At 40.2% G+C, this 25,034-nt stretch overlaps 1 protein-coding gene across 1 annotated transcript; it reads right to left on the reverse strand.

Annotated features, from left to right (window-relative positions):
- Positions 1-730: 730 nt before the first annotated feature.
- Positions 731-17,874, reverse strand: SLA (Src-like-adaptor). Its single transcript, XM_010003524.1, has 7 exons — positions 17,814-17,874; positions 11,653-11,752; positions 7,055-7,141; positions 5,671-5,774; positions 4,095-4,226; positions 2,002-2,134; positions 731-1,012 (listed from the first exon to the last, which is right to left on the reverse strand). The coding sequence occupies exons 1-7, from the start codon at positions 17,872-17,874 to the stop codon at positions 793-795; spliced, it is 837 nt and encodes a 278-aa protein (XP_010001826.1). The 3' UTR covers positions 731-792.
- Positions 17,875-25,034: the final 7,160 nt, after the last annotated feature.

Raw genomic sequence — 25,034 nt, forward strand, 5'->3', positions numbered from 1 at the left:
AACCTTTTGCCCTGTTGTCTGCCTGCTAGGCTGTGAGCAGCTGAATTGTGCTTTTGGATATGCCTGTACTCCCAGCTCAGGACGAAGCAGGAACTGCATTTGTCAGTGAGTTAAGCCTGTTCCTGATTTTCTGACACTCCAGGCCATCACCAGCAGTTGAATTAAATGCCACTTAGAAAGTACTTTTTTTTCCCTTTAAAGATAAAAATGACAGAAGTATGGAGTTGATATAATCAGGTGTTTCTCGGATGCCAGATGTTAGACACTGTCTTGAGGTGTTGACAACTTTCTGACCAACTGTCAATGGCAGTGAATGATTCTATATAGAGAAGAAAAAGACTCTTTTTCTCAGTATAGGTAGTTTATGTAAAGTTGGCTTTCAGCCTTGTGGAGGATAACAGGGCAAGACTTCATATATCGTCTTGAGTTTTAATTAGTCCTTCCCTAGGCAATCACCTTTGTACATTGGTGGGCATCACCCCTACTGAAGAGTCATCTGCCTCACTTTGCTCTTGACTTAGAGTCTATCTCAGTTTATCCTGTTTGTGAGGAGGTTCTAGTTTCAGCTGGACTAGGGACATTCCCAGCATCTACCATGGCTGACATAGCACCCTTGAGAAGGTCTCTGGTTAGCATCTTCAGAACAGAAAATGCAGAAGCATTGTCAGCGTTTGATCACCAGCCAGTGAGCTTGTATCTCTCAGCTGTCCATGGACTGCAGGATCACAAGATGCTCTGGGTTTCTCTTCTAACCCCTCAGTTAGTTGGATTTTTCCCCTGGGTGTCTTATTTTTAGTCTTCATAGTAGGTAGGTGGCAAGTGGAGGATACTCTTCCGTTTGCTCCCAATGTGTATAAAAGATTGGGCTTTCTTCTTTCTGGCACTTGCAAAAGAAGCATTTTCAGCTCCTGTTAAGGAGAGATAGGAAGCAATACTTTCCCTCAGGCCATAGCTGAGACAAGGATCATCCATTGCTGCCAGGGTGCTTTCAGTATCTTCAGTCACCTCCAGCCTTTAAAAGAACAAAATTTTGTTACTGTTTCAGCTACTTTAACCAATTCTATTAGTATAATATTAACAGCTGTTAAACCCAATAATTTTGTTGTATTAAATATTTCCTGGCTCATAAGTAAACAAACATTTCTGTCACTTAGCAATTTAACAAAACCACCAGTACAACAGTACTATCTATATATTTTTTGGCATCTGAAGAGGAAATAACACCTATATACTTTCTCCCTTTCTTCTTAACCTATAGGAAAATTTACCTCCATATTACAAAAAATGTTCTTGCAGTCTTAGGCAAATGAATAAGCTTTGTGAAGGAAGGGTGCTGGAGGGAAACTTACACTGCAAAAAGCAAAAAAGGATGCTTTTGTTTCTGAAGGCAGTTGTTTCAGCAGCTTCTGAAACCTGACCTACTTTCTCTAGTTGTAGTCATGATCTTAGGAGTCTCATGAACATTGAGTTGGGCTGTGTATTGAGAGACCTGGAGCAGGAAGGGTTTTTACTGGGATAGTGTGCTCATTGCACTTGTGCTGCCTCAGGGGTGGCCACCATGTGAGCAAAGGACAGTTACTCTACCAGGGTTCATCTGTAAGCCATTGCACCTTACTATGCCACTGGTGGTGGATCTGAGTAGGCTTTATGGCTCTTAGTTCTGCCACCCTGAGTGAGAGAGCTCCTGAGTCCCAGAGGCACTAATACGTGGCCACACTCTTAGCTGGACAGGATAAATAATTGCAAGTAAACTATTTTTCATTCAAAGTTAGATCAAAAATATCTGTTAGAGAGCTGGGCACCCAGTTTTCTTGGCTTAACCTGCTGTCAGCAGCTTTGAAAATTTTCTAATCTTTATAACTGGTCTCAATAGAAGGAAAGAGCTGTTTCTTCTTTGTTGTAAGGAAAAGTATATACCAGGCTGGGAAAAAACAAAAAAACCCAAACAAACAAAAACCCCAAACCCTTGTTGTTTCTGCCAGCCCACATTGCTTGCGGTACCTGTGAATGTTTCTCCAGCTGAAGTTTTTATTCCTCATCACCACGGGAGGAACTGGGTTCATGACGCTGTTGTTGTTAGTGCACTGGGTGAGACAAGGTGTTGTAAGGACACAGCAGAGACCATCAGCAACTTCTGAACAGCAAAATGAATACACAGGAAGTTAATCTTCACTCAGTGTTATCTTAATTGTTTTCCTTTCCTAGTTCATGCTCAAATAAGCAGTTTTGGACATCAGAGTAGTGGTAGTCCATAAATTGTAAATTCTCAGCTAAGACACTGTAACACAGACTTCATTTTTTCTTTCCTCATACCTTTGCCTTTTAATTTATCATGGGGTAGATTTTGCTTAGTACAAGTGAGGAACTGAGATGCAGAATGATAAAGTGACTTGCCCAAAGTGTAGAAGGAATTTTGTAACAGAGCAGGGACTTAGACCCAGGTTTCCTGAGTCCTCAGGGAATCCTGCTTTTGCCTCTCATTGTCTCAACCATGCAAACAGAGTGCAAAAGAGATGCAAAATGCAACCACTCAGGTTGGAGTGTTTGGGCACCTATTCTGCTGTAGAACATGGCTTTGGAATGAATCACTTTTCACATATTACTTTCATCCCTTTCTTATCTTCATCCACTTCTTCTTGCTCCATTAGGAACATTCTTCTGCCCAAGAAGAGAAAATCATGGCTGAATGCTAGTTCTTTACACTCGTGAGCTTTATTCCATAGTGAGATTGTGTATCATCTCATGGTGGGGAAAAGAGGAGAGTTAAATCTATGTCTGCTCTTACACCTATAAATCTATTAAAATGTTCATTGTTACAAGTTTTTGGTTCCTTCTTCCCCACATTTCAAGCTTTCATAATTTGCTTCTTTCTCAACAGAGAAAAGTGTCAGCAAACTAAAAAGTAAAAAAAAAAAATAAAAAAATTAACCTGTCCAAATTCTCACTTCTCTATTCATGTTATTGGACTTGAAAGTTTCTTCCCTTTGTTTTGAATTGAATACAGCTTTTCTCCCTAGTTTATCAGAGTGCTCTTTGGCCAACACTTTGGCCAGATAAGCAGATATGGTGATTTTACTCTTGAAAAATTGCATAGTACCCTTTACTGATTAAAGCATAGAACCTATAGTTTTCTTGTAACTTTTATGCAATTAACTTCTTGCAATCTTCCTTCCTCATTTGAAAATGTTCTACTTTTAATGCAAGGTAAACGCAGCCACTTAATTTTGTTATTTGTCAAGTTATCTCTCTGACACAGGTTAAATTACCAGAAATCTGGAAAGCTATCATTGAAACCTTTGTCACTCACTGAACTGATATTAGTAAAAATTTCAGCTAAATCTAGATTTGAGCTAACAGCTTGAGCCCTTCAAGATAACTTCAGCTGATAGAATCCAGTCATACTCTCCTAAAGTAATAGGGAAGAAACTGAAAACACTTCTGAGAATTTTCTACTGCAGATAAGGTTGTGCATTGTAGTGGTTCCCAAGGGAAATTTGATTGCAGAACCTGATCTTGCATGCCCTGATGTTATCTGTCTGTGTGTGTAGTAAATAAAGAAATGACAGACATGTCCATGCAGGTAAATAAAGTGGGCGGGGAGCTGCAGTCCAGCCCTGGGACCCAGAAACACGACTTGCGTCCACACAGCTTCACATTTTTGTGCGCCTAAACTCTGCTCTGAGAGAGGCTGGACATCCCTGGCCTGTGCTAACCTACAAACTATATTTGAAAGTTGTCAAGATGCTAGTTTGGACCCAAAGAGTTAGAGACAGCTCTACTGACATGGTCATGCATCATATGCCAGTAAGGGCAGAACCTCCTGGTCTTTATTTAGCAGAGTTCTTGGGCTGATTTCCTAGTATTTAATCCCAAATATTTTGTATTTAGGTTAAAAAATAAAGTAACAGATATAAACAGATAAAACATACATAAATTAATAGATACAGAAATATAAACCGAAGGTTTTTCCATTCCTTGTTCTGTGACAGTAGTTAACAAGTCTCAGACACAGGCAAAACTTCTTGTTCTGGACCTTTGATAAATAGTTTTACAGGTGCAAGTGGAAAACACATTTATTATGCAATTGTTCTTACCTGAGTAGTGATTCACAAGGTCTTCAAGGCACTGGAAGGTTTGTCGTGGAGAGATGTAATACCAGTTGTTGGGAAGGCGGAAGATCCTGTAATGTTTCACTTGGCTGTGTCGCACTGACAAGGAATATAATCCTGGAGAAAGAGGAGAACTAATTACACCAAAGTAGGACCACAGCCAGAGTATCTGTAAGATGTTGTACCATGATCCAAAAGGTCCTAGAAAGATCTGAGAAAAAAACCTGACTGGCCATCCCATGTTCTGCTTAGGTAGTATACTTGGTAGATTTACTGAAGTATAACAAAGGGAATAAAGGGCCCAACATTGAGAGATTTTGATTGAATTTAAATTCCTGGTGTGTTTTTCTTTTATTTTTGCTGGTATGGGAATTTTTTGGAAGTGGTCTAAAGGAAATAGTCTGTTATGAAAGTTGTTTGGCTTCTTCTGAAGACAGGGACCATATTCATCTGCTAGTATGCTGATCTGATCAGCTTCTACTAGTGCAGTAGCTGATACCTGATCGTGGAGTCTTGACAGGAGGTGACAACTTGGATTTTCCTATTTCTTTGCTTAGAACTATTGTGCAACGTTTAGTTGGTAAGGATCAAATAATAATTCTAGATTTATTTTAATTCAGTATAGGTAGATGATTTATTTTTTTCTGGTAACTGTAGTGTCATGATCTTAGGATGTGTTCTGGAGCTTCAGAAAAAGGGAAGATAACGTGCACAATGGGAGATGTATATGCATTAGAAAGAATTACAGAATCACAGAACAGTGGGAGTTGGAATGCACCTCTGGAGTTCATCTAGTCCAACTCCCCTGTTAGAGCAGGATCTTCTAGAGCAGATTACACAAGAACACGTCCAGACAGGTTCTGAATGTCTCCAGGTATGGAGACTCCACAACCTCTCTGGGCAGCCTGTTCCAGTGCTCAGCCACCCTCAGAGTAAAGAAGTATTTTCTTAAATAGGTTAAACCTCCTGTGTACCAGTTTGTGACCATTTCCCCTTGTTCTGTCACCGGACACCACTGAGAGGAGTCTGACTCCATCCTCTTGACACCCACCCTTTGGATATTTATAAGTATTAATGAGAACCCCCCCAACTTCCTTTTCCATAATAAAAGGAAATAAAAGTATAAAGTGTGAATGGTACAATTCCCATGTAGCAACAGAATTCTTAAAAAGAAAACAAAATTGCAGGTATGTAATTTTAAAAAAAGGTAAAAAAAAAAAATAATAATCTTGATATTATGACTTTTTCTCCCTTTGAAAAGTCCCACTGCCTAATAATCTTTGCATGCAACCAAAGTAAATAATAGTCTTTAAACAACTGTGTCTTGTTTGTGCTGATGCCTGTGGAACTTTCCATGGCCATTGCTAAGCCTGTTTCCAGCACTGCTCATAACGTAGGTGACTGGTGAAGACTGGTATGCTTTACTGGGTGCCTTTACCTTTCCAGTGCATACATTTTCTGGTTTTGAACTGATCCATTTGAAACAGGACAGGGAGTGAATTAAAGAGTTGTATAACTGTTGATGCCTGAGATCAAGGGGGAAAAAGCAGTATTTTCTCACCTTTCCTAGTTTCACTCTCTCTGATCATGAAGGAGCCGACCTTGGTGTTGGGAAGCTGTAGAAGTTCTTCTGCTTTTTCTCTTCCCAGCCCTTCAAATAACCAGCTGTGAAGCAGGAAAAAACAAATTCTGAAATTTGGACACCAGTGAAACAGAGACCAGCATGTGGTCGTGAAAGTGCAGCATTAGCCAGGAAAAGTGACTGCAAAAATAACACTGTGGCTTTCTCTAGTTATTCTCTCAACTATGTCCAGGCATATTTCTCCAGTTTATGGAGAAAATCTTGCTCTCTTTGAGTTCCATAAACTTTTGTGAGGTTAAGAGAGGAGTAAATAAGGTTTGAACTGTCAGGGAAAACAAAGCTTTTCAGGAGACCTTGATCTGAATAGTTAGGGACATAGTCATGTGATATATTGATGGCATAGCTGTGGCATTAGTTAACTCCCTCTTTTTCATTTAAACCACTTTTGATAACCCCAGTTTTTACCTTCTTGTATTGTAAATATACACAAAATTAAATATCTTTTTTTTCTGCTTGTGCTAGGGCACAGCCCAGTCATTTAAGTCAACTGGCTTTGTGAATAAGGGAAAGTGGAATTAATTTTATTCATTGTCTTAATCTGTAAAATTTGATCCAGTCTCCTGTCAGCAAAATGATCTTGGGGAAACTTCAGGCAGTAGATTTCCATTACCATATCTGTGCCCTGCCTTGGGGAAAGCATCTCTATTTCAGGAGGATGTAAAAGCATATTAAAATTAAGCACTTACATAAATCACAGTGAAGTTCACAGTTCATATGCTTAAAATTAAACAGGTATTAAAATGTTTGCCAGAAAAGTTTCAAGTATGTGTTTTAATGTTTTTTCTCTGACTGGTGTCTAGGGCAACAAGAAACCTCTGAAACTTCCTTAGGTCTTCCAGTGTGAGAGTTTACAGTCTTGAATGACATATCAGTTTTTCTATTTGTTCTTTTTGGTCTGTTTTTCACAAGCAACTCTAGCTTAAATTTTAATCTTTGTGAATATTAAAAATTCTTTCTAAGTAACATCTCTTTCTCCATGTCTTAAAATTAGAGATCAGACCATGCAACAAAATTATTTTCAATATCTTATAACACCTTTGAAGGTTTTTTTACCCTTTCCAGAATTTAAAAGCAGGATTTTTCTTTTTATATATATTTTAAACTTAGGTGTGGAATTGATGTTCTTAGATTTCTAAGGGACTATTTTAGACTGTCAATAAATAACATTTCTGTCTGTCTAGTCACTGTTGGCATTGTTTTGATTATGACACTGAATAACTGTAATCAGGGTAGTGTAATAACTGTAATCAGGGTATATGTACAAATGTAGTGTTGAAAGGCTATAGGAAATGCATTCACTTACCCGTGGTAAACCTTAGCTACATATTTTCCTGGAATATAGTTTTCTCGACCTGTTGTAAGGGAATGAACTCTCCACCAGCCTCCTTCACTGTGTGAATGCAAAAGAAGGGATTTTTTCAGATGAAAGCTTGTTCTCATTTTACAAATTAATCAAGACATTCAGATTAGCATGTGACCTTTTGTCTGTGTTCCTGAATCTACACATTCAGAAAAGAACCCAAGTTTGTTACATTTAGAGCAGTTCCATCTCTAAACCTACATCAGCATTAAGTCTGGACACAGAAATGAGCAACATTTGTTCCATTTCAATTACGTAAGTAATAAAATATTTTTCTGTAGTTAAAAGAAGAAGGGTAAATACTCAGTGGTTAAACCATGCTGTGCTCTGCCTTCCCACAGCTAGACTTGGACTGGTATCCAAGATATCCAGTTTATGTATGCTGTGTCTGGACAGCCTTGTTAGTCCTCTAACATCAGGGTAGAGATATTCAGCAAATGGATCCTGTCTGCCTGGGAACAGATTTTCAGTCTAACAGAACCTACTTCAAAGTTTGCCCTTTTCCTTTTCTTCAATGATTTGCTGACAAGACTCCAATAAAAAAGAATTAACAGCTGAAACTAGGTGACTAGGCATATGTTTGTTGGGTGTTTTTTTCACTGAATCTTAGGTTAAGGTTAGAAGGCACCCTAAAGATCATGAGGTTCCAACCCCCCTGCCCCACCTCACAGTAGACCAGGCTGCACAAACCTCATCCAACATGACCTTAAACACCTCCAGGGAGGGGGCTTCCACAACCTCCCTGAGCAACCTATTCCAGTGCCTTCCTACGCTCATGGTAAACCTACCCTCTTTCAGTTTAAAATCATTCCTCCTTGTCCTATCGCTTCCCTCTCTGGTGAAAAGCCCCTTCCCAGCTTTCCTGTAGTCCCTTCAGGTACTGGGAGGAGCCTTCTCTTCTCCAGGCTGAATAGCCCAAACTTTCTCAGCCTGTCCTCATAGCGGCAGTGTTTCAGCCCTTTGATCATCTTCAGGCCCTTCTCTGGACCCTCTCCAACAGCTCTATGTCTTTCCTGTGCTGAGGGCTTCAGAGCTGTGCACAGCACTCCAGGTGAGGTCTCACCAGAGCAGAGGGGAAGAATCCCCTCCCTGGCCCTGCTGGCCACACTTCTTTTGATGCAGCCCAGGACACAACTGACTCTCTGGGCTCCAGCACACACTGGTGGCTCATGTTGAGCTTCTCATCAACTACCACCCCCAAGTCCTTTACTTCAGGACTGCTCTCCAGCAATTCTTCCCCCAGCCTGTATTTGTGCCTGGGATTTCTTCCAAAAAATGCCCAGACTGCAGACTAGATTCTCTATGTGTGTCAGAGAAGCTGTATTAATACCCTAAGTTAAACTTAGTTAAAGCTGCTGGGACAATGGTCCAGTTTGTTATGCTGTGGGAAAATGAGAAGTGTCTGCTGCTCAGAGCTGGGAATTCCAGGGCCTCACAAGTTTGTTTGTGGCTTTTCATCTTATGTGAAATAATCTCTAAGAAACTCAGGTTATTTTGTTGGGTTTTTTTTTTCCCCCTGAAAATCTCCCAAACAGAACCAAGAATTGAAAGAACCAAAAACCTGAGAGTCTTAGCATCCATCTCCCTCCAAACTGTAATATTAGTAACCCTGAAAAATCCCAATGGTCATTAAAAGTCTGAAAGTAGCCCATGTCTCCTGGGGCAGGAACCACTGAAATTATGTAGATTTGTGAGATCACTGGGGGACATCTGGTTTGACTAGTCCCAACTCAATGCAGTTGGTCATCTGGCAATGAAAGGTGCCTGACAAGCGTGGACAGTGAGAAACCAACTGTCCAGCCAGTACTTGATCCCACAGATCGTGTGCTCATCCAGGCCATGAGCAGCCAGTTTTTTTAATGAGAGTTCTATGGGAAACTGTGTCAAATGCTTTTTGGAGGTCCAGATAGACAGCATCCACAGCCTTTCCCTCATCCAATAGTCGGGTCATCAGGTTATAAAAAGGTAAATCAGGTAAATAAGGCAGGACTTGCCTTTCATAAACCCATGCTGACTGGGCCTGAACCCCTGGTTATCCTCTACATGTCTTCTAATAACACTCAAGATATTCTGCTCTGTGACTTTCCCTGGTACCAGGATCAGACTGACAGGTCTACAGTTTCCCAGATCCTCCTTTCTGCCTTTCTTATAGATGGCTGTTACATTTTCTGCCCCCCAGTCCATTGGGACCTCCCCAGTTAGCCAGGACTTCAGGTAGATAAGGGAAAGTGGCCTAGTGGTCATGTCTTCCAACTCTTTCAGCACCCTTGGATGTAGCCCATCCAGTCCCATAGACCTGTGTGTATCTAAGTGGTGTAGTAGGTCTCTGAGCACTTCCTCTTTAATTGTTATGACCTCATTCTGCATCTCCTCCCTGTCTCCTGGCTCATGTGGCTGGATATCCATGGAACAGCTGGTTCCACTGCTAAATGCTAAGGCAAAGTAGGTGTTGAGTACCTCAGCCTTTTTCTCATCCTTTGTTACTAAGATTCCCTTTGCATCCAATAAAGGATGGAGATTTTCCCTAATCCTCCTTTTGCTGTTAATGAACTTATAGAAACATTTTTTATTATCCCTACCAGCTAGTTTGAGCTCCAGCTGTGCTTTGGCTCTCCTAATTTTCACCCTGCATAGGTTCACTTCACCTTTATAGACTTCATGAGTGACCTGTCCCCTCTTCCAAAGGTCATAGACTCTCCTTTTGTTCTTAAGGTCCAGCCAAAGGTCCCCAATTAGCCAAGCTGGTCTCCTACCCTGCTTACTGGTTTTTCAGCACATGGGGTCATCAGCTCCTGTGCCTTTAAAACTTCTTTCTTGAAGCCTGTCCAGCCTTGCTGGACTCCTTTATCCCACAAGGCAGCCTTCCAAGGGACTTTGTCAATCAGTCTTCTGAGTAGGTCAAAGTTTGCCCACCAGAAGTCTAAGGTGGCAGTTTTACTAACCCCTCTCCTTGTTTCTCCAAGGATCAAAAACTCAATCATCTCATGATCACTGTGCCCTACATGGCCTCCAACTTCTACTTCCTCCACAAGATCTTCCCTGTTCACCAGAAGCAGGTCCAGGAGGGCACCCTCCCTGGTTGGCTCACTTACCAGCTGTGTGAGGAAGTTGTCTTCCAAACATTCCAGGAACCTCTTGGAATATTCCCTTTCTGCTGTGTTGTGTTCCCAGCAGATCTCTGGGAGGTTAAAGTCCCCCACAAGAACAACAGCAAGTGTCTGGGAGATTTCTCCCAACTGCTTATAGAAAGCTTCATCCACCTCACTGCTTTGGTTGGGAAGTCTATAGCAGAGTAATAAGGTTCAAGGAGCTAGAAATTATGAGAGAAGAATTTCCCTGATTTGGGGAAGCTCTCTATCAGCAGAAAATTCATTTAGTGGTATTGTCTGAGCCTTGTGATCTCAAGGTTCAGGGAAACAGGGAAAGCTCTTTGTCAGCAGAATGCAACTGCAGCCATTCTAGGTCAGACTGAAGGTCCCAATAGCCCAGTGTTGTGTGGGTGACAAAGGTCATTGTAAGTCATGGTGGCCTGGAGATTAATCTGAAAATTCATCAATCGTTTGTGATATTTCCCATGAGTAGTTGTCCCCTCCAATCATTTGATTCTCTGCCCTCCCCAGGTAGACAGTTTTTAAAATGAATTTAGAAATCTTCAGAGGATTTGTCTGCTCTGAATGTTTCTGATCTCCCCTTGAATCCATCGATTCCACCAGCTGCAAAAACGAAAGCTCTTCTTTCTGTTCAAGCAGCACAAACAGCAGCTGTTTGCACCCTGAGCACCCTGAGAAGGTCACTCTGTGCTGGTACAAGCTGTGCATGAAAAAATATCAGGACTGTTGGCTTCCAGTTTTCAAGAAGTGTGCTCACTCCTGTGTGTTTGGCAATATTTGCACGGTGCTTAAGGTCAGTTTGAACTAGTGCTTCTGAGCCTGTTTTGTTCTGGGGTTCATACATTTTTGAGTGGAACTTGCTGGGAAAACTTTGACTTCATTTTTTTTGTTTTGTTTTGTTTTCCCCACAAAGAATATTGAGAATCAATTAAAAAAAATCAAGAAGAAGAAGAAAAAAGCTATTTTAAATCTAATTTTTCTTAGAGCTGACTTAAATCTAGATTGGTTTTCTAAGACTTTATCATAAAGGAGAAATTCAGAATAATTTTCCTTTTCTATGTGATTCAAAGTATTTTTGCTTTTACTGTGTTTTCCATTAACATGGGAGGAGGGGGGAAATGCTTTCTCAAAATCAGTTTTCAAAGCAGAATTCTGGTTTGAGTCCTTTTTTTATAAGAGTTTCTGAATCCAGCTTCAGAAACCATGTTGAAAGAATCCAAGAACCAAAAAATCTGAAATCCTTACACTATAGGGGAATTTACACCATGGCTAAACATCCTTCCTTGCAAATTCTGAACCCAGTTCATTTTGCTGAATTACATCTGGTTTGGGCCAGTTGCATGAAACAGAGCTTTGCATCAATAGTATCAAAACCTAAGACAATTAAATAATAAACAAACAAACAAATAAATAAATAAATGAACAACTTACTCTGATAGCACACGTAGTTTTTCCCCTACATGAAATATAGGTTGACTTATGTCTGCTGAGGGATAGTCATAGAGGACAGCAAGGAAATCACTCTCCTGACCTGTTAAAGAAGAAAGAAAATATCACTTAGAAACAATACAGAATTTTGAAGTAGACATGGATTTTTAATTATATATGTTATATTTTACATATCAGGTCAAATGCAGAAAAACCCCACCAAAACACAACAACAAACAACAACCCACTCTGAAATGTCACTTGGTAAACATACAGAGCTAGAGATGAGCATATAGCCTTATAAGAAAAATGTGAAGATATTAGAAATGAATACAAGTAATTTGGTTAATTTGAAGTAACTAATTTTAGGCCACTTTTTCTAGTAATTACCATATTTAAAGTACGTACTCAGTCTGAATTAAGCAAAATTAGTAAGTGTTGATAGCATTAGGAAGTAAATAATTTTAATTAATGACACTGTCTCTAAATGCCTCCAGCTGCAATTTTGAGCCAAGTTGATACACTGCATTTAAGGAAGGAAAATGGCTGCTGAATTGTTGCATCATTTAACACCACTGATACTTGTCAAATATATGACATTAGTTTAGAACCAGGGCGATGAGAGTATGGCCATTATTGCCTATTTCCCATCATTTTTATAAATTAGCTTGAGGAACAGCAATAGAGATTTATTCCCCCTCCCTGTATGGAATCTGTCCTAGAGGTAGCACACAATGCCCTTATCTTCAGTTAAAGAAGAGAGGAGATATGGGTGTTTATAATTAAATCATTGTGCAAGTGCAGCTGGCAAAACTGAGGTCAGTGAAGAGATAAAAAGGCATTTTACAGGATTGGGACCATCAAATACTCAGGAGCTCTACATCCAGTGGGAGTCTGTGGTGCCCAGGAAATGCAGACAGGTGGGAGGTTCAGAAATGTGTCATGTGGGGTGCTTTGAGCTCTTTGGCAGAACTCCTGGCGAGAGGGATATATGCAACAGGATGCCTATGTTTCTCCTGGAGGTGGGTCCCTTCCCTTTGCAAGTCACAGAACCCTCCACCAGCATGTAGGAACAGAAAGCTTTCCCTCCACCTCCAGCAGGATCAGCAGCTCTTGCAGAGGCGGTTTGCTTTCCATACTCACCCACTCTATGCAGCTCAACGTGCAAAAATAGGAATGAACTCAGGGGAGGAAAGAAATAAATCACCCAGGGAGACAGACACAATTCTTTATCTTGTTAGGTTTGCCTGTTTAATACAGATTCCTTGTCAACTTGTCTATGGGAAAACAATTTCTTAGGGAACCCTAAAACAGCATCTGGAATGAATGCTGGGAATGGCCTTATGTTTTGCAGCCTCTGTGTCCCAGGGCCTTACAACTAACTCACAATGATGATGATGAAAGGCAGAAGGAAACATGCAGGTCAGCAGAAAAGAAACATTTTCAAGAGGAAGGATTTTATACTTGTTATCCTTACAGCAGTAATAGCAGGAATATCAGTGTTAAGGAAAATATTCCACATCTGTGGATTAAAGGAAATAAAAACCAGTGTTTTCTTAGACAATGTTGAGTAGCTGTTTGTTGTTATGATATAGAGACTAGTGGTATGCAAAGCAGTGTGTCATTTTACCTTTGTATTCAAACTGACTGTAAGCATTTTGATTCTTGCAAGCCTTTCCCCATTGAAGGAGCCCCTCAAACCAGCTAATGAGCATCCATAGGATGTGTGGAGTCCAGAACAGATTAGTTTTAAATTGCTTAGTTTGACCGTGTGTTTAGTGTTAGTACTTATTGTGGTTTTCTTAGTTGATTAGTGTACTCAAATTATATAGGGCTGGTCGAAGACCTTAGTATTAATCAGTCAACTGCCATGATTAGTCTACTGTAACTTATTACACAGTTCATTCAACTATACTGAAGAAATTCTGTGCTGAATGTGCCTTTGATTGCTTCCATGTTCTGCACTAGAAATTAAGAGACATCTTTCTCTGTGAAACTGCTTGGTATCTGAGGCTAATGAGACCTAGAGAATCATTGCTGAGTCTTTCTCAAGAAAACAAGATCTTTACCCAGGACTACAAGAAATAAATGCCAGAAGATACATCGTAGTAACTGCAGAGTGGGTCTAAGGAGTTGCTGCCTAATTTCTCATTGCAGATCATTAGGCACAATCTTTACATGGAATGTCACCTTTTTTAGGTTAATGACAATATCTTTAGCAATGGTTTTTAAAAAAACCACTTTTGCTACGTGTTTCTAAATGTCTTGTTTCCATACTGAAAGGATGGAAAACAAGTGCTTTTCTGCTCTCCTTCCTTGCATACTGGTGGTTTGCATTTCGTTCTGCTCTGCAGGGTATGTGACTTTTTCTGTCCTCTAGAGAGATCTGCATTACTTTCCTTACAGTTTCATCTTTATATTTGTTTTTCTTTCAATTTTGCATGTTAATTTGTAGTTCTGAAAAAAAGGAAGGAATTAATCAGCGCTGTCTGGCACATCCATTCAAATGTTATCTCTTAAACTGCATGTACTTACATTAGTGTGAAACTAAAGGGGTTTTGTACTACCAAAACCTGTAAACCCTCCCACTTCATAAACAAGACCTTGTTTTAATTGTGATGGAAGTCAAACCTCACTGGGATTTTTGGTCATGTAAAATACCCCAGTGCACTTTACAACATTTCATGAAGCTCATACCAGCTCCTTTCAAATACAAATGCCTTATAACAGGCAATTACCCTGTTTCTCCACATCTAAATTCCACAGTGATCTTATAGATTTGATTTGATGAGCTCCCCACACTTCTAAGTCGTATAGAAAAAGAATAACCCCTCCTCTGCAGTGTGAGTGTAGGTTACAACTGAAATGGAACAACTCAAAAGTTAGAGTGGAAAGACTGAAGCACAGTCTTTTCCACTGAATCAGGTGTTAACTCTGGGGGTTTTTTTTAGGATTAGAAAATGAATGTGAAATACATGCTAATTTTAGATGTCTGGATCCCTGGATGTCTTGCAAAGTGTGAGAATGACTATTGCATGCTTCAAATTGTTCTTTGTGAATAGCCTATGAAGGGCATACAGATCCAGCTTATTGTCCTTGAAAAATGCTTTGCTGTGCACTAGCAGGGTCCCTGTCTGGAGTGAGAATGAGCTGCTCAGAGCTCAGCTCCCTGCATCTCCCCAACTTTACTGCTTGGCAGAAATACTGTGATTTATGGCATGGCATGAACCAGCGAGGGTGCATGAGGGCACTGGTGTGTGTCTAGGAGCCTGTCTGCAGCAGCCCTAAGGTGTGGCTGCAGAGTCACACTGCTGTAGCCAAATTAGATCTAAACCAACCAGCTTGGGAACTGAGAGTTTTGCAGGTGCAGCTCAGTAAAGGCTTAACCCTTGATTCAGTGTCCTAGTCGAGTAAAGAGGAGGAGGTGGGCTCACAGCCCCTGATAACCCCTTGCTGCTGTGGTTACTCTGTTATCAGTACCTAGGTTGTGTCAGGGACACCCATATGTGTCCTTTCAGATGGAGTGCAGTCATATTTGGAGTCCAAAAGCCTCCTAGTGATAGGCAACTTAGGCACTGTTCCCTTTTTCAGGGTCAAGACTGATGCATGGGAGGTGAGAAAAGCACAAGGATTTACTTTCAGTGCAAGTCTCAGGCAGCACAAGGGGCTTATAGGGGTCTGATGAACACATTCATGCTGCAGATCAAGTCTCTATTCTTCCTGTTTTCTTCCACCTTCTTTTTGAATATTCTTTCCTTTCTTTCTTTCCCCTCTGTTTCAGTCCTTCATTTTATTCAGGCTCACTGAAATGAACCAGTGTAAAACCTGCTTTTGCTAATAACTATTTGGACAGTTGTAAGTCCTTGGATTGGATCTTCCACCTCACTTAAAACAAAGGTGGCTGTTCCTGACCTGGGGGAAACCTTCAGTGTTTGGTGATGTGATTTGGAGTTTGATCCACTCAGGAAGACAAATAGACACAAAGTCTTTGGATGAATCCCATTTTATGTTTTTGGTACCAAGTTCCTTTTTAAAAGTCTGTTTTCATTGGATTTGGATGTACTGATGTTTGTATTCCCAACATTAATTAGCAACATGTAAGCCATTATGAAAGATGCTGGTCTGATGCAAAGTAAGAGTCATATTAAAGGGGCTATCATAGAATCATATAATGGTTTGGGATGGAAGGGACCTTTAAAGGTCATCTAGTTCCAGCTCCCTGCAGTGAGCAGCAACATCTGCAACTAGATCAAGTTGCTCAGAGCCTTGTCCAACCTGGCCTTGAATATTTCCAGGGATAGCAAGTCTGCCACCTCTCTGTGCAGTCTGTTTCAGTGTTTCATCATACTTATCATAAAAAATTTCTTCCTTATTTAGTCTGAATCTACCCTCTCTTAGTTTAAAACTGATATCGCTTGTGCTATCAAAACAAGCCTGTCCCCATCTTTCTTACAAGCTCTCCTTAAGTATTCAAATGATGCAATAAGATCTCCCTTGAACCCTCTCTTCTCCAGGCTGAACAACCCCACTACTTTCAACCTTTCCTCACAGGCATGTTGTTGCATTGCTCTGATCACTTTTGTGACCAAAAAGCTGCCTTTGGGTGCTTAAACATAGGTACCCAATGCTATTTCAGCTGTGTGTGTTTGAAACATCCATGCAGTCCTGGCAGATGTCACTGCAGTTATTGAGATTCATTCCCTTCCCAAGTAGCAGCAGAAGATCAGAGGCATCTGACAAAGCACCTTTGTAGATGTTCTAGACATGTAGGAGAGTGCAAGCAGATCAAGCCTTGAATTCTAAAATGGGTAATTTCACCTTGCAATCACTGCGCTGTCAATGTTTGCTGAGTTATCTTTTGGGGGTATGTTCTATTTACATCCCTGGAAAGGATGTAGTTGACTTCAGCTGTGCTAAATTCTGACTTTTAGCATGTGCAGGAATAATCCACAGCTATGTCAGAGACTCCTCACTCCCCTGTTAATCAGACACATTCTGCTCTGAGTATGCACGTGGCTCTGTGTTGATGGTTACAAAATTCATGACAGCAGTTGCTGGGAAGATCAACATAAGGCACCAAAAAATAAGTTGTAATTTCATGTTATGGGCCTCTGAGTAGCCTAAACAGTATTTGGTTTCTCTTTATTAGGATGTAGGACTACTCATCTGCCCGTATCAACTAGTTCTTGGCTATGCAAAAAGCAGGGTTGGGTTTCATTCCAGCACTAATGGCTGATTCCCTGTTGTTATAATAATGAGTAGCACAACTGGACCATGCTGCATGGAAAACCCAAACGATTTTTATTAATGCCTTTGCCCTTTAAAAAAATTCAAAAAAATCAAAACCTAAACAGAAAAAAAAAACAACACAACAAAATAAAACAAAAAACAACCAAAAACCAACAATCCCACAAAAGTATTTTCCCTTTCTCAGCTTTGGAGAGTGATTTATTTGAGCTCCTGTGCCACTGCTGTCTGTTGTGTTGTGGCATGAGAGCTGAGGCTGTGCTGACTCTCCCCCTATGGACTCACAGTCTGGGAGGAGCAGGTCACTTAATCCCCCTGGCCTTTCCCCATCAAATACTTTACCAGTCTATGTTAAGGGCTTTGCAGCCTAATATTTTCACATGTGGATACACAGAATCCCCCTTTGGCAGCTTGGCCTGTGAAATGTGTGTTTCTGTATAACCTTTATGGATAAACCTGGTGATAAGTTGGCTGTGTGCTACTTTTAATGCAACTAACAGTGGACTTCAGGTTCAGCACAAGCACAACATCGTTAAAGTTTTTAACCTAAAATGAAGCAAACCCAAATTTCAAGGACAACTTTGTATAAAATATCACACAATAGTATGTCCAAAATTCACTCTTCTTTGTTGTTGAAATTGTGCTTCAGGGCTTTCGGAATTGGAAGGAACATATTTCACAGAGAAGCAGCTAAGAATAGTTTTAACATTTGGTTTCTTTAATTAAAATACTTCTTGGAAAATGAGCTAGAACGTACCTAAAAATAAGCACTGTCTGGAGGATGCCCTCCTTCTCCCACAAGAGTCACGTACTTGCCTGCTTTTATTACATCAGGCAGATGAAGGAAGACACATGGATGAATGTACCATATATTTGGAACATCTTTTTCCCTTGAAAGAAATGAAATGAGTTCTTACCCATTTCGTTGGGCACATTTGTTTCTTCGGAGGCTCTCGGCGTTTTCACGATATTTCCCATCACGCTCTCAAGTTCTGTCAAAACTCTTCAGAACTAGATCAAAGGAGAGATTAAGCTTGAACATCGGAATAACACCTGCTTTGCTAACAGATGAGAAATGACCTAGTTGGGTGTCTCCAGTTTTGTACAGTTTTGCTTTTGAGAACTCTTGTGTCAAATTCTTGTGAGAGTTTTACATATTTGCTAAACTCTCAACCACTTTGGTGCTTTTATCAGGGGAATAGCAGAAAACCACAGCTAGGGAAGTTGCTCAGAAGAACGCAGTGTAGTAAAAGTTTCCATTACCAGTACCTCTGCACAATAGGAAGTCACAGCAAAGCCATGCCCATACAGTTATTTCATATACAAAATGTTCTTTTCAGCATTTGGAGTTCTGAAGCTACAAATAAATTAATTAGACTGATGAATCTGCTTTTCATCTTTCTGTGTACATCATGTTGCTTCATTGCTGAGCATTGAGGATGTTGTTTAGTGGTTTTTTTGACTGATATAGTTGTGCTCCCAGCACAAAATGCCTCAAAATGTTTGATCTCAAAACATTCCTCCTGCATAAAGCCAGTGGTGCAAATTCTTCAGACATTTGTCTTAAAAGCTCTTGGTGGCTGTGCAGGAAGAAGTTTCAGAAAACTGTGGAACTAAGTATTGTGAGAGGGACAGTTCTTTCTTGTGGCTTTAATGGACCCATCCTAATTGTCCCTACCAAGGACAGAGAGAAAAACTCTTTGGCAGTGGAAGGTGTCTCATGCTATGGTGTGTTTTCAGAGGCAGAGAAGAACAAGCTATGTCTGCTTGAAATTAAAACAAAATAACACAACACCACTAGGTGATGGATATTTATTTTCTAAAAAATATATTTATGTCAGCGGCCCTGTGAAAGTGATAACAGAAGCTCTAGCAGCTTTATGTGGGTATTCTACATCTTCCTGTCTTTTCTAGCTCAAGTATTTTAAAGATAATTGCTGTCTTTGGTGTGCTGCTCTTTATTTACAAAAACCTTGAGCCTGAGGGTATTAGCTAGAGAGGTGTTTGACTTGAGAAGCAGAGATGCTGAAATCAATGAGATTTTTTTACTAATTGCATTTTAGAATAAGATTAGCAGAATTTAATATTTTGCTTAATACCATGAGATTTTAATGCCTTACAGCGAGCTTAGGAAGACACCCTACAGAATAAAGAGCCACTGAAAAGAAACAGAATTTGTTTTTTATCAAAATGCAACTAGATCAGTGCTAAAACAGATGGTAATGCACAGTTTGAATCCACCTCATTTCATTTTCAGGCTTCTGAGTGCTTGTTCCCAAAGTCTCTTTGCTAGAAGTCTCTATTTCACTGGCCAAATGGCACATTACCCTTTCATGGCCTGCACTGAGGAAATAGCTTGTGGCACAACTGTAGGGTGCAGCTGTGCCAGTGTCTTTCTGAAAAGTGTCTGAAACTTGCTTTCACAAGAACAAAAGACTGTTTCATTGCCTGATATGAAAAGTCTAGAAACTGAGTAAACAACTAGCCTCTAGTTTAAATAAACTCTTTGGGTATTCATGTTTAATAAAATGGTCTCTCCTGATAGAAAACACAAAAGCATTCTGCATTTAAATACACCTGATTTTCTAAAACTGAAATCAGGCACCATCTACTTGCATGATTTCCTTTGAGTATTTTTCACAATACCCAATTTCAATTTCTTCATCATTTTTTGTCAGTTGTATCCCATCAAAAGTAAGAGGTGTACTCTTAGGAATCGTGCAGCCAGTATTTTGGCTACAGATGTTGTAGGTGTTCCTGGCTCATCTTCAAATAAGCCAGAAAAATTTCCTGGGCATAGCAATAGAGGGCTCAGCAGGGCTGAAAAAGTCTCCCAGAGAAGTGGCATAAATACCTGGGCAGATAAGCTCTGCTGTAGTAGCTGCTTTTTTGCACTACTTGAAAAGGGCATTCCCAATCTTGCTAAGTGCAGAGTAAGTAAGCTGCAGTTTCAAAAAATTTGTGCAATTCCAGATACGTGCCAAGCTTGGCAGCATATTACGTCCATCTATAATTTTAACACACACAATTCTTATTTAGATGAGAATAGTACTTGAATTTTGTGTCACAAAAGTATGGAAAAATAAAAGTAATGGAGTCCTACCTCCACGTGCTGAAGTATTCTGGGTTTTGATATTTGAGTGCCAGGAGAGCAAGTCATCCTACTAGTGATCAGACTTGTGATAGTACTTTCAAGGGCTCTTTTCCTACTCTTAAAATACAAAGGATACAATTCTCGGGTGTGCCTGAGTCACTTTGGAAAGTGATACATAGCGTTTGTACGTGATGGAAAGACCTCTGCAAATTTTATGTCACAAACTTTCTAAAAGCATGGCACATCTGAGCAAGGCACTTTCATTTTCCTAGGTGGTATTTGAGGGTCTGAACTCTAATCAATGCTTTAAAAATACCAGAAGTGTTTTTGAAGTTTTGGTTATGTGCAATTTGCAATGAAACCACTTGCTGTCTAATCCAGAGAGATTAAGTACTGGACAAGAGGCGTGTGCCTACTTGGTATTTTTGCAGAGCACATCCAAAACTGGCTTTGCTCACTTCTGCCATACAAATCATTGTTCTCAGAACACCTCTAAGTCAGCAGGACAGAGCGTGCAGCTCAGTGCTGCTACTTTAGAGGTGGAAGAATCCGATTTACGGAAAATACAGAGGCTGTAAAGAGCTTACGGTAATAGAGAAGAGCAATGGTGTTTTGGACTTTGATGTCACTAGTGTGACAGTTTGCTGTGTCTTGTTATATTTTCCATGTCAAGTTTTACTGTCACTGATTGTCATTGGTGGCAGCATAAAGTCTTGAAGGTTGCAGGAAGTTCAAGACGTTCTCTAGACTCATGGCAGAAGTGTTCAATAAAAATAAGCAAATGTAAAGCTGTGGCCAATGCTGTTGATTCACTTATCCAAAGTAATTAAAAGGAAAATGACAGATATCAGACTAAGTTTGACCGCTAAGGCCACTTGTTATTATGCATTTGTTCAGAGTAGGAGTTCCTATAGTACAGTCAAATGGGTTGGAGTGAATGCCCTGACATGTAGCTCAACTCTCAAACATTTGAAAATGGGATAGAAACAGAAGAAATTGGAAGTTTTGTTTGAAATGGGGCTGGGGAGGGTGGGAGGTTTTTTCTACGTGCCTGCTGGCAATGGGTTATCACTGTTTTTTAGAGTAACAGTGTATGAATTAACATCCCAAGTTCTTCAAAAAGAACTGTGCACATGACTCTCAAGTGTGGGGTAGAACTTAATGGCTTAAGTAGCTTGTGCTTGCATCGAGTGCTTGTATGCAGCATGATACCCATCCAATTTATTACTATATGATAACTATATAGTGGTTTTCTGAAATTCGGAGATAGTCTGCAAAAATAAACTTATAGGAAACTGTAGAGCATCTTGTGGCTGAGCTGGTATTTTACAATTAAAATCAACAGCAGAACAATAACAGTTTTATAGATGACATTCTTTTGAAAGGGTGAATCTGCTCCAGGCATCCCACTGTCGTAGAAGCAGGTAATTATGCCACATCCAAAGAAAAATGGCTCACCGAGTGTGATTTAGGAGGAATCAAGGGGAGGTGATAGATTCTAAGCTCACCTTGTCCTACTGACCCCAGGCCCTGCATGGAGTGCAGCAGCTGCTGCTCAGCTCCGAGGAACCGCTGTGCTGCTGGGCTGCAAACCAAACTGCCTGCAGGTGTAAGGGAGGCCTTCCCTGCTCACAGGCCACCTCCTCAGGCTTCTCTGGAAATTTGATTTTAACCATTCAGGTCATGTTTGCTGTCTTGCAACCTTCCAGGCCTGTCGCTGCAGTTGTAGCTCTTTGCAACTGTACAGCTGGTGGGATTTAGTGATTTTACTGCTTTTTCTTTGCTGTCAAAGGAAGGTGAGGAAACATCTACAGCCCAAGTTCTGCTTTGTATCCTATTTATCAATGGCAGAGCTCTCAGAAGATACAAACTCTTAATTTGTCAAGACTAGAATCTAGCTGACCTAGATTGTGGGTCCCCAAAACCTGTGGTACAATTTATGCCTTCCATCCCTGTGTACTGCACATGTAGCAATAATTTCCTCTCAGAGAATCTGTTCTCTGAGAAAACACATTTCTGGAGCACTTAACTAGCACAGCACATAGGAAAGTCTGTAAGAACTTTTTCAAAGTTATATTTAAAATCTTTGAGAATTAGTAAATATCAAGAAATAAAAATAAGAAGAGAAACAAAAAGGCAAGATAAGTACCTGAGTAAAGCCCCCCTGCAAGGAATACTGCAGACTAAGAAAATTAGGACATTCCTTATTCCTGACATGCTATACCCTATTTTATTTTATACCTGATATTCACATCTTTACTGCCAAGGTCTTAGAATTTATTTCTCACTAAGATTCGCAGGTAGTTTCTGAGTCCCATTTAGCTTGAAAATGAAGGCACCAGCATCCTGTTAATTTTCATGTGGGAAAAAATCCAGCTCAGATTTCAGAAGCTGTTTTTGTTTGTTTGTTTAGGGGTTTTTTTGGGTGAATTTCCCTTAATTTGTCATCAATCAAAATGAGCATCCCTTCAGCTTTCAGCCACTTGTACCTTTGCACTTAGAAAGAACAATGCAATGCTGTAATCAAGGTAATTCACAGAAACATGCAACTATGAAGCAACACAGAAACACCACATTATGCAAACTTCTAACGCTTTGAATAAAGAGCCCACTAACCTCTCCATGACATTCTCATCTTTTAGGTATTAATGTGCTGCAGTTTGCTTCAGCACAAGGTCTATGCATCTATCTTAATGTGAGCTTTCAGCAGAAATACTCCTTGTCCCTTCTATCTTTAGTACCACTCTTTTATGAATAGGATCAAGGCAGGCTTTTCTATTTCTACCTTTGGTGGTACTCGAAATCCATGCTCTGAATACTATCATTGTTGGTGCAAATGAACTCCCTTTTATATAAATAAAATCAAAACATTTGGTCCCGTATGCAGATAATCTAAAATGTAGCAGAGCAATGATTACCTTTAAAAGCTAGGCATGGTATTCCAGGTTGCAGTATTTCTCAAAAAAGCTGTAGTCATAATACTGCTCTCGTGCTGCCAGCAAGGTTGAGCTGATCAAGTGGAGGAGCAGCCGGTCGAGTGAGTGTGTTGTGAAGTTCACGCTGTCATGTAGAGCAGCATTTGCCAAACAGGCCACATACTTCCTCTCTGAGAAATAAGGAAGGCTCAAAGTGTTTGCAACAGATGAGGTTTCTGTTGCAAGCCACTACTCAAGATACTTTTTTATCTATGAGCTGAGGAAAACAGGGAGGTTTTTAACATATTGCGTTAGGGTTGGTTCGAGCAGATATAAAAAATGAGCAAAATAACACGTTTTACATTTTTTACACAGAGTTTCTCTTTCTCTTTTTTTTTCCCCTTCCAAATGTATTTATCTGGTAATGTTTAGTCCCCAACTGTTTTGTTTTATGTAGTTTTGCTAATTTTTTCAGACAGGCAGGAAGAGGCACAAAACTGTTTTCCATTCTTATTGAGCCTGGATGGGAATGCAAGGTTTACTTTATTTTTTTACTCTGCATTCAAAAACACCTCTGTCTGCAAATAATTGAGGCTCAATATCAGCAATGAAAAAATAGGGAGTGAAAGCCTGTGTATGATCATGTTTACACATCAGCTGTGCAAAGTGCAGAAGCAGGAGCCTCAGGACTTCTCTCATCTCAGTGTATGAGATGGGGAAAACAAGATATCAGCCTGTTAAATAAACTGAGTAAAGTCCCTCAGGATTATAGTACTGCACATATGAGTATACAAGTCAATGTATTTTATTAATGTTTGCCCTTTGCTTTTATGATCAAGATCTGAAAATCTCATATAGTAAATTTTGTATAGTAAAATTAAAAAAAACAAAGCAAAACTACTCCCTAGAAAAAAAACAAACCAAAAAACTCAACCATCAGAAAACCCAGGAAACCCAAGCAGAGCTGCTCCTTCACACTGGAGTAGCTCTGAGTGGATGTTCCCTGCAATGCCAATCTGTTCGATGATGAAAGCTGTAAGTTGACAAGTGTGGGAGCTTTCTGTAAGTATTATTTGAACCAGGTAACAGACACACAATTCCCAAGGCTGTGCCAAAATCTGGAGCTATGGTGATGACAGGGGAATATTCTTTCTCTTTGATGGGCTGTGCTAGCAGTCCTCAACTTGCAGGGACAGGAAAGCATCAAGGATCTGGATAAGCAAACCAATCCACCACACAGAGCCACGAGTGTTACAGCTCTGGGGAGCTGTTTCACTATAAAGCCCCATGATTAGCCCTACCAGTTATGTTTTGACTGTTTAGGATCTTATTTCTTTCTTCAAGTCAGAAGGATGTGGCATTGTGTTTCCTAGTGGCATTCACTGAGTGGATGTACAATGTTTCTGGAATTACCAAAAGATCACAGGTTGGGGGATATTTGCACCACACATGGGAATAGGTAGGGCCAGAGCTCTGCCTTCTCCTGATCCTTCTCACCAATACCTACCTTAGGCTGGCTCTGACAGTCTTTGTGCTTTTGCAAGAAGTCAGGTTACCTCCTATGATGCACTCACGAATGGGACAGGTCTCAGGCAGAGAAAGAAAGATTGGTCATGCTAAGGAAGAGGTTGGACTTGCTTTATAGAACATGATGCACTGGAAGCAGAATAAATCTCAGCCATAGTTTGTACCATGCTCGTAGATGAGTTCCCAGTGGAGGAAGGTAAATAAAATTTTCTATTTCCATGCAATTTCTGTCTGTTTCTGGTGGCTGTTTACCCTTGTGCAATGAAAAGAGCCAGTTTACCCTTTCACCAAGTTCAGCTAATAACCTGATTGATAAGGTAGTGCTTACAACTAAATGGAAGAAAGCTTTGATTAATTAAGTGGGGTGTTATATGTCATGTTAAAAGTATTCATATCCCATTGTTTAAGTCATTAACCTGACACAGGCATTCAGTGAGGCACTTGAGAGAGGAACATTGTACTTGCAGGACTGTTTCTGATTGCAGCACAGAGGGATTTGTAAAGAGTCATGTAAAATGAAATAAATCTTGAAAACATTATTTCTGATAGAAGAGAGAGAACATTCTTCTTCTTCCTCTCCCCAGCCCCTCCCCCCCCTCCCC

Source organism: Chaetura pelagica, unplaced genomic scaffold (genome assembly GCF_000747805.2).
Source record: "Chaetura pelagica isolate M959 unplaced genomic scaffold, ChaPel_1.0 scaffold98, whole genome shotgun sequence".
In the NCBI taxonomy this organism is placed as follows: domain Eukaryota; kingdom Metazoa; phylum Chordata; class Aves; order Apodiformes; family Apodidae; genus Chaetura; species Chaetura pelagica.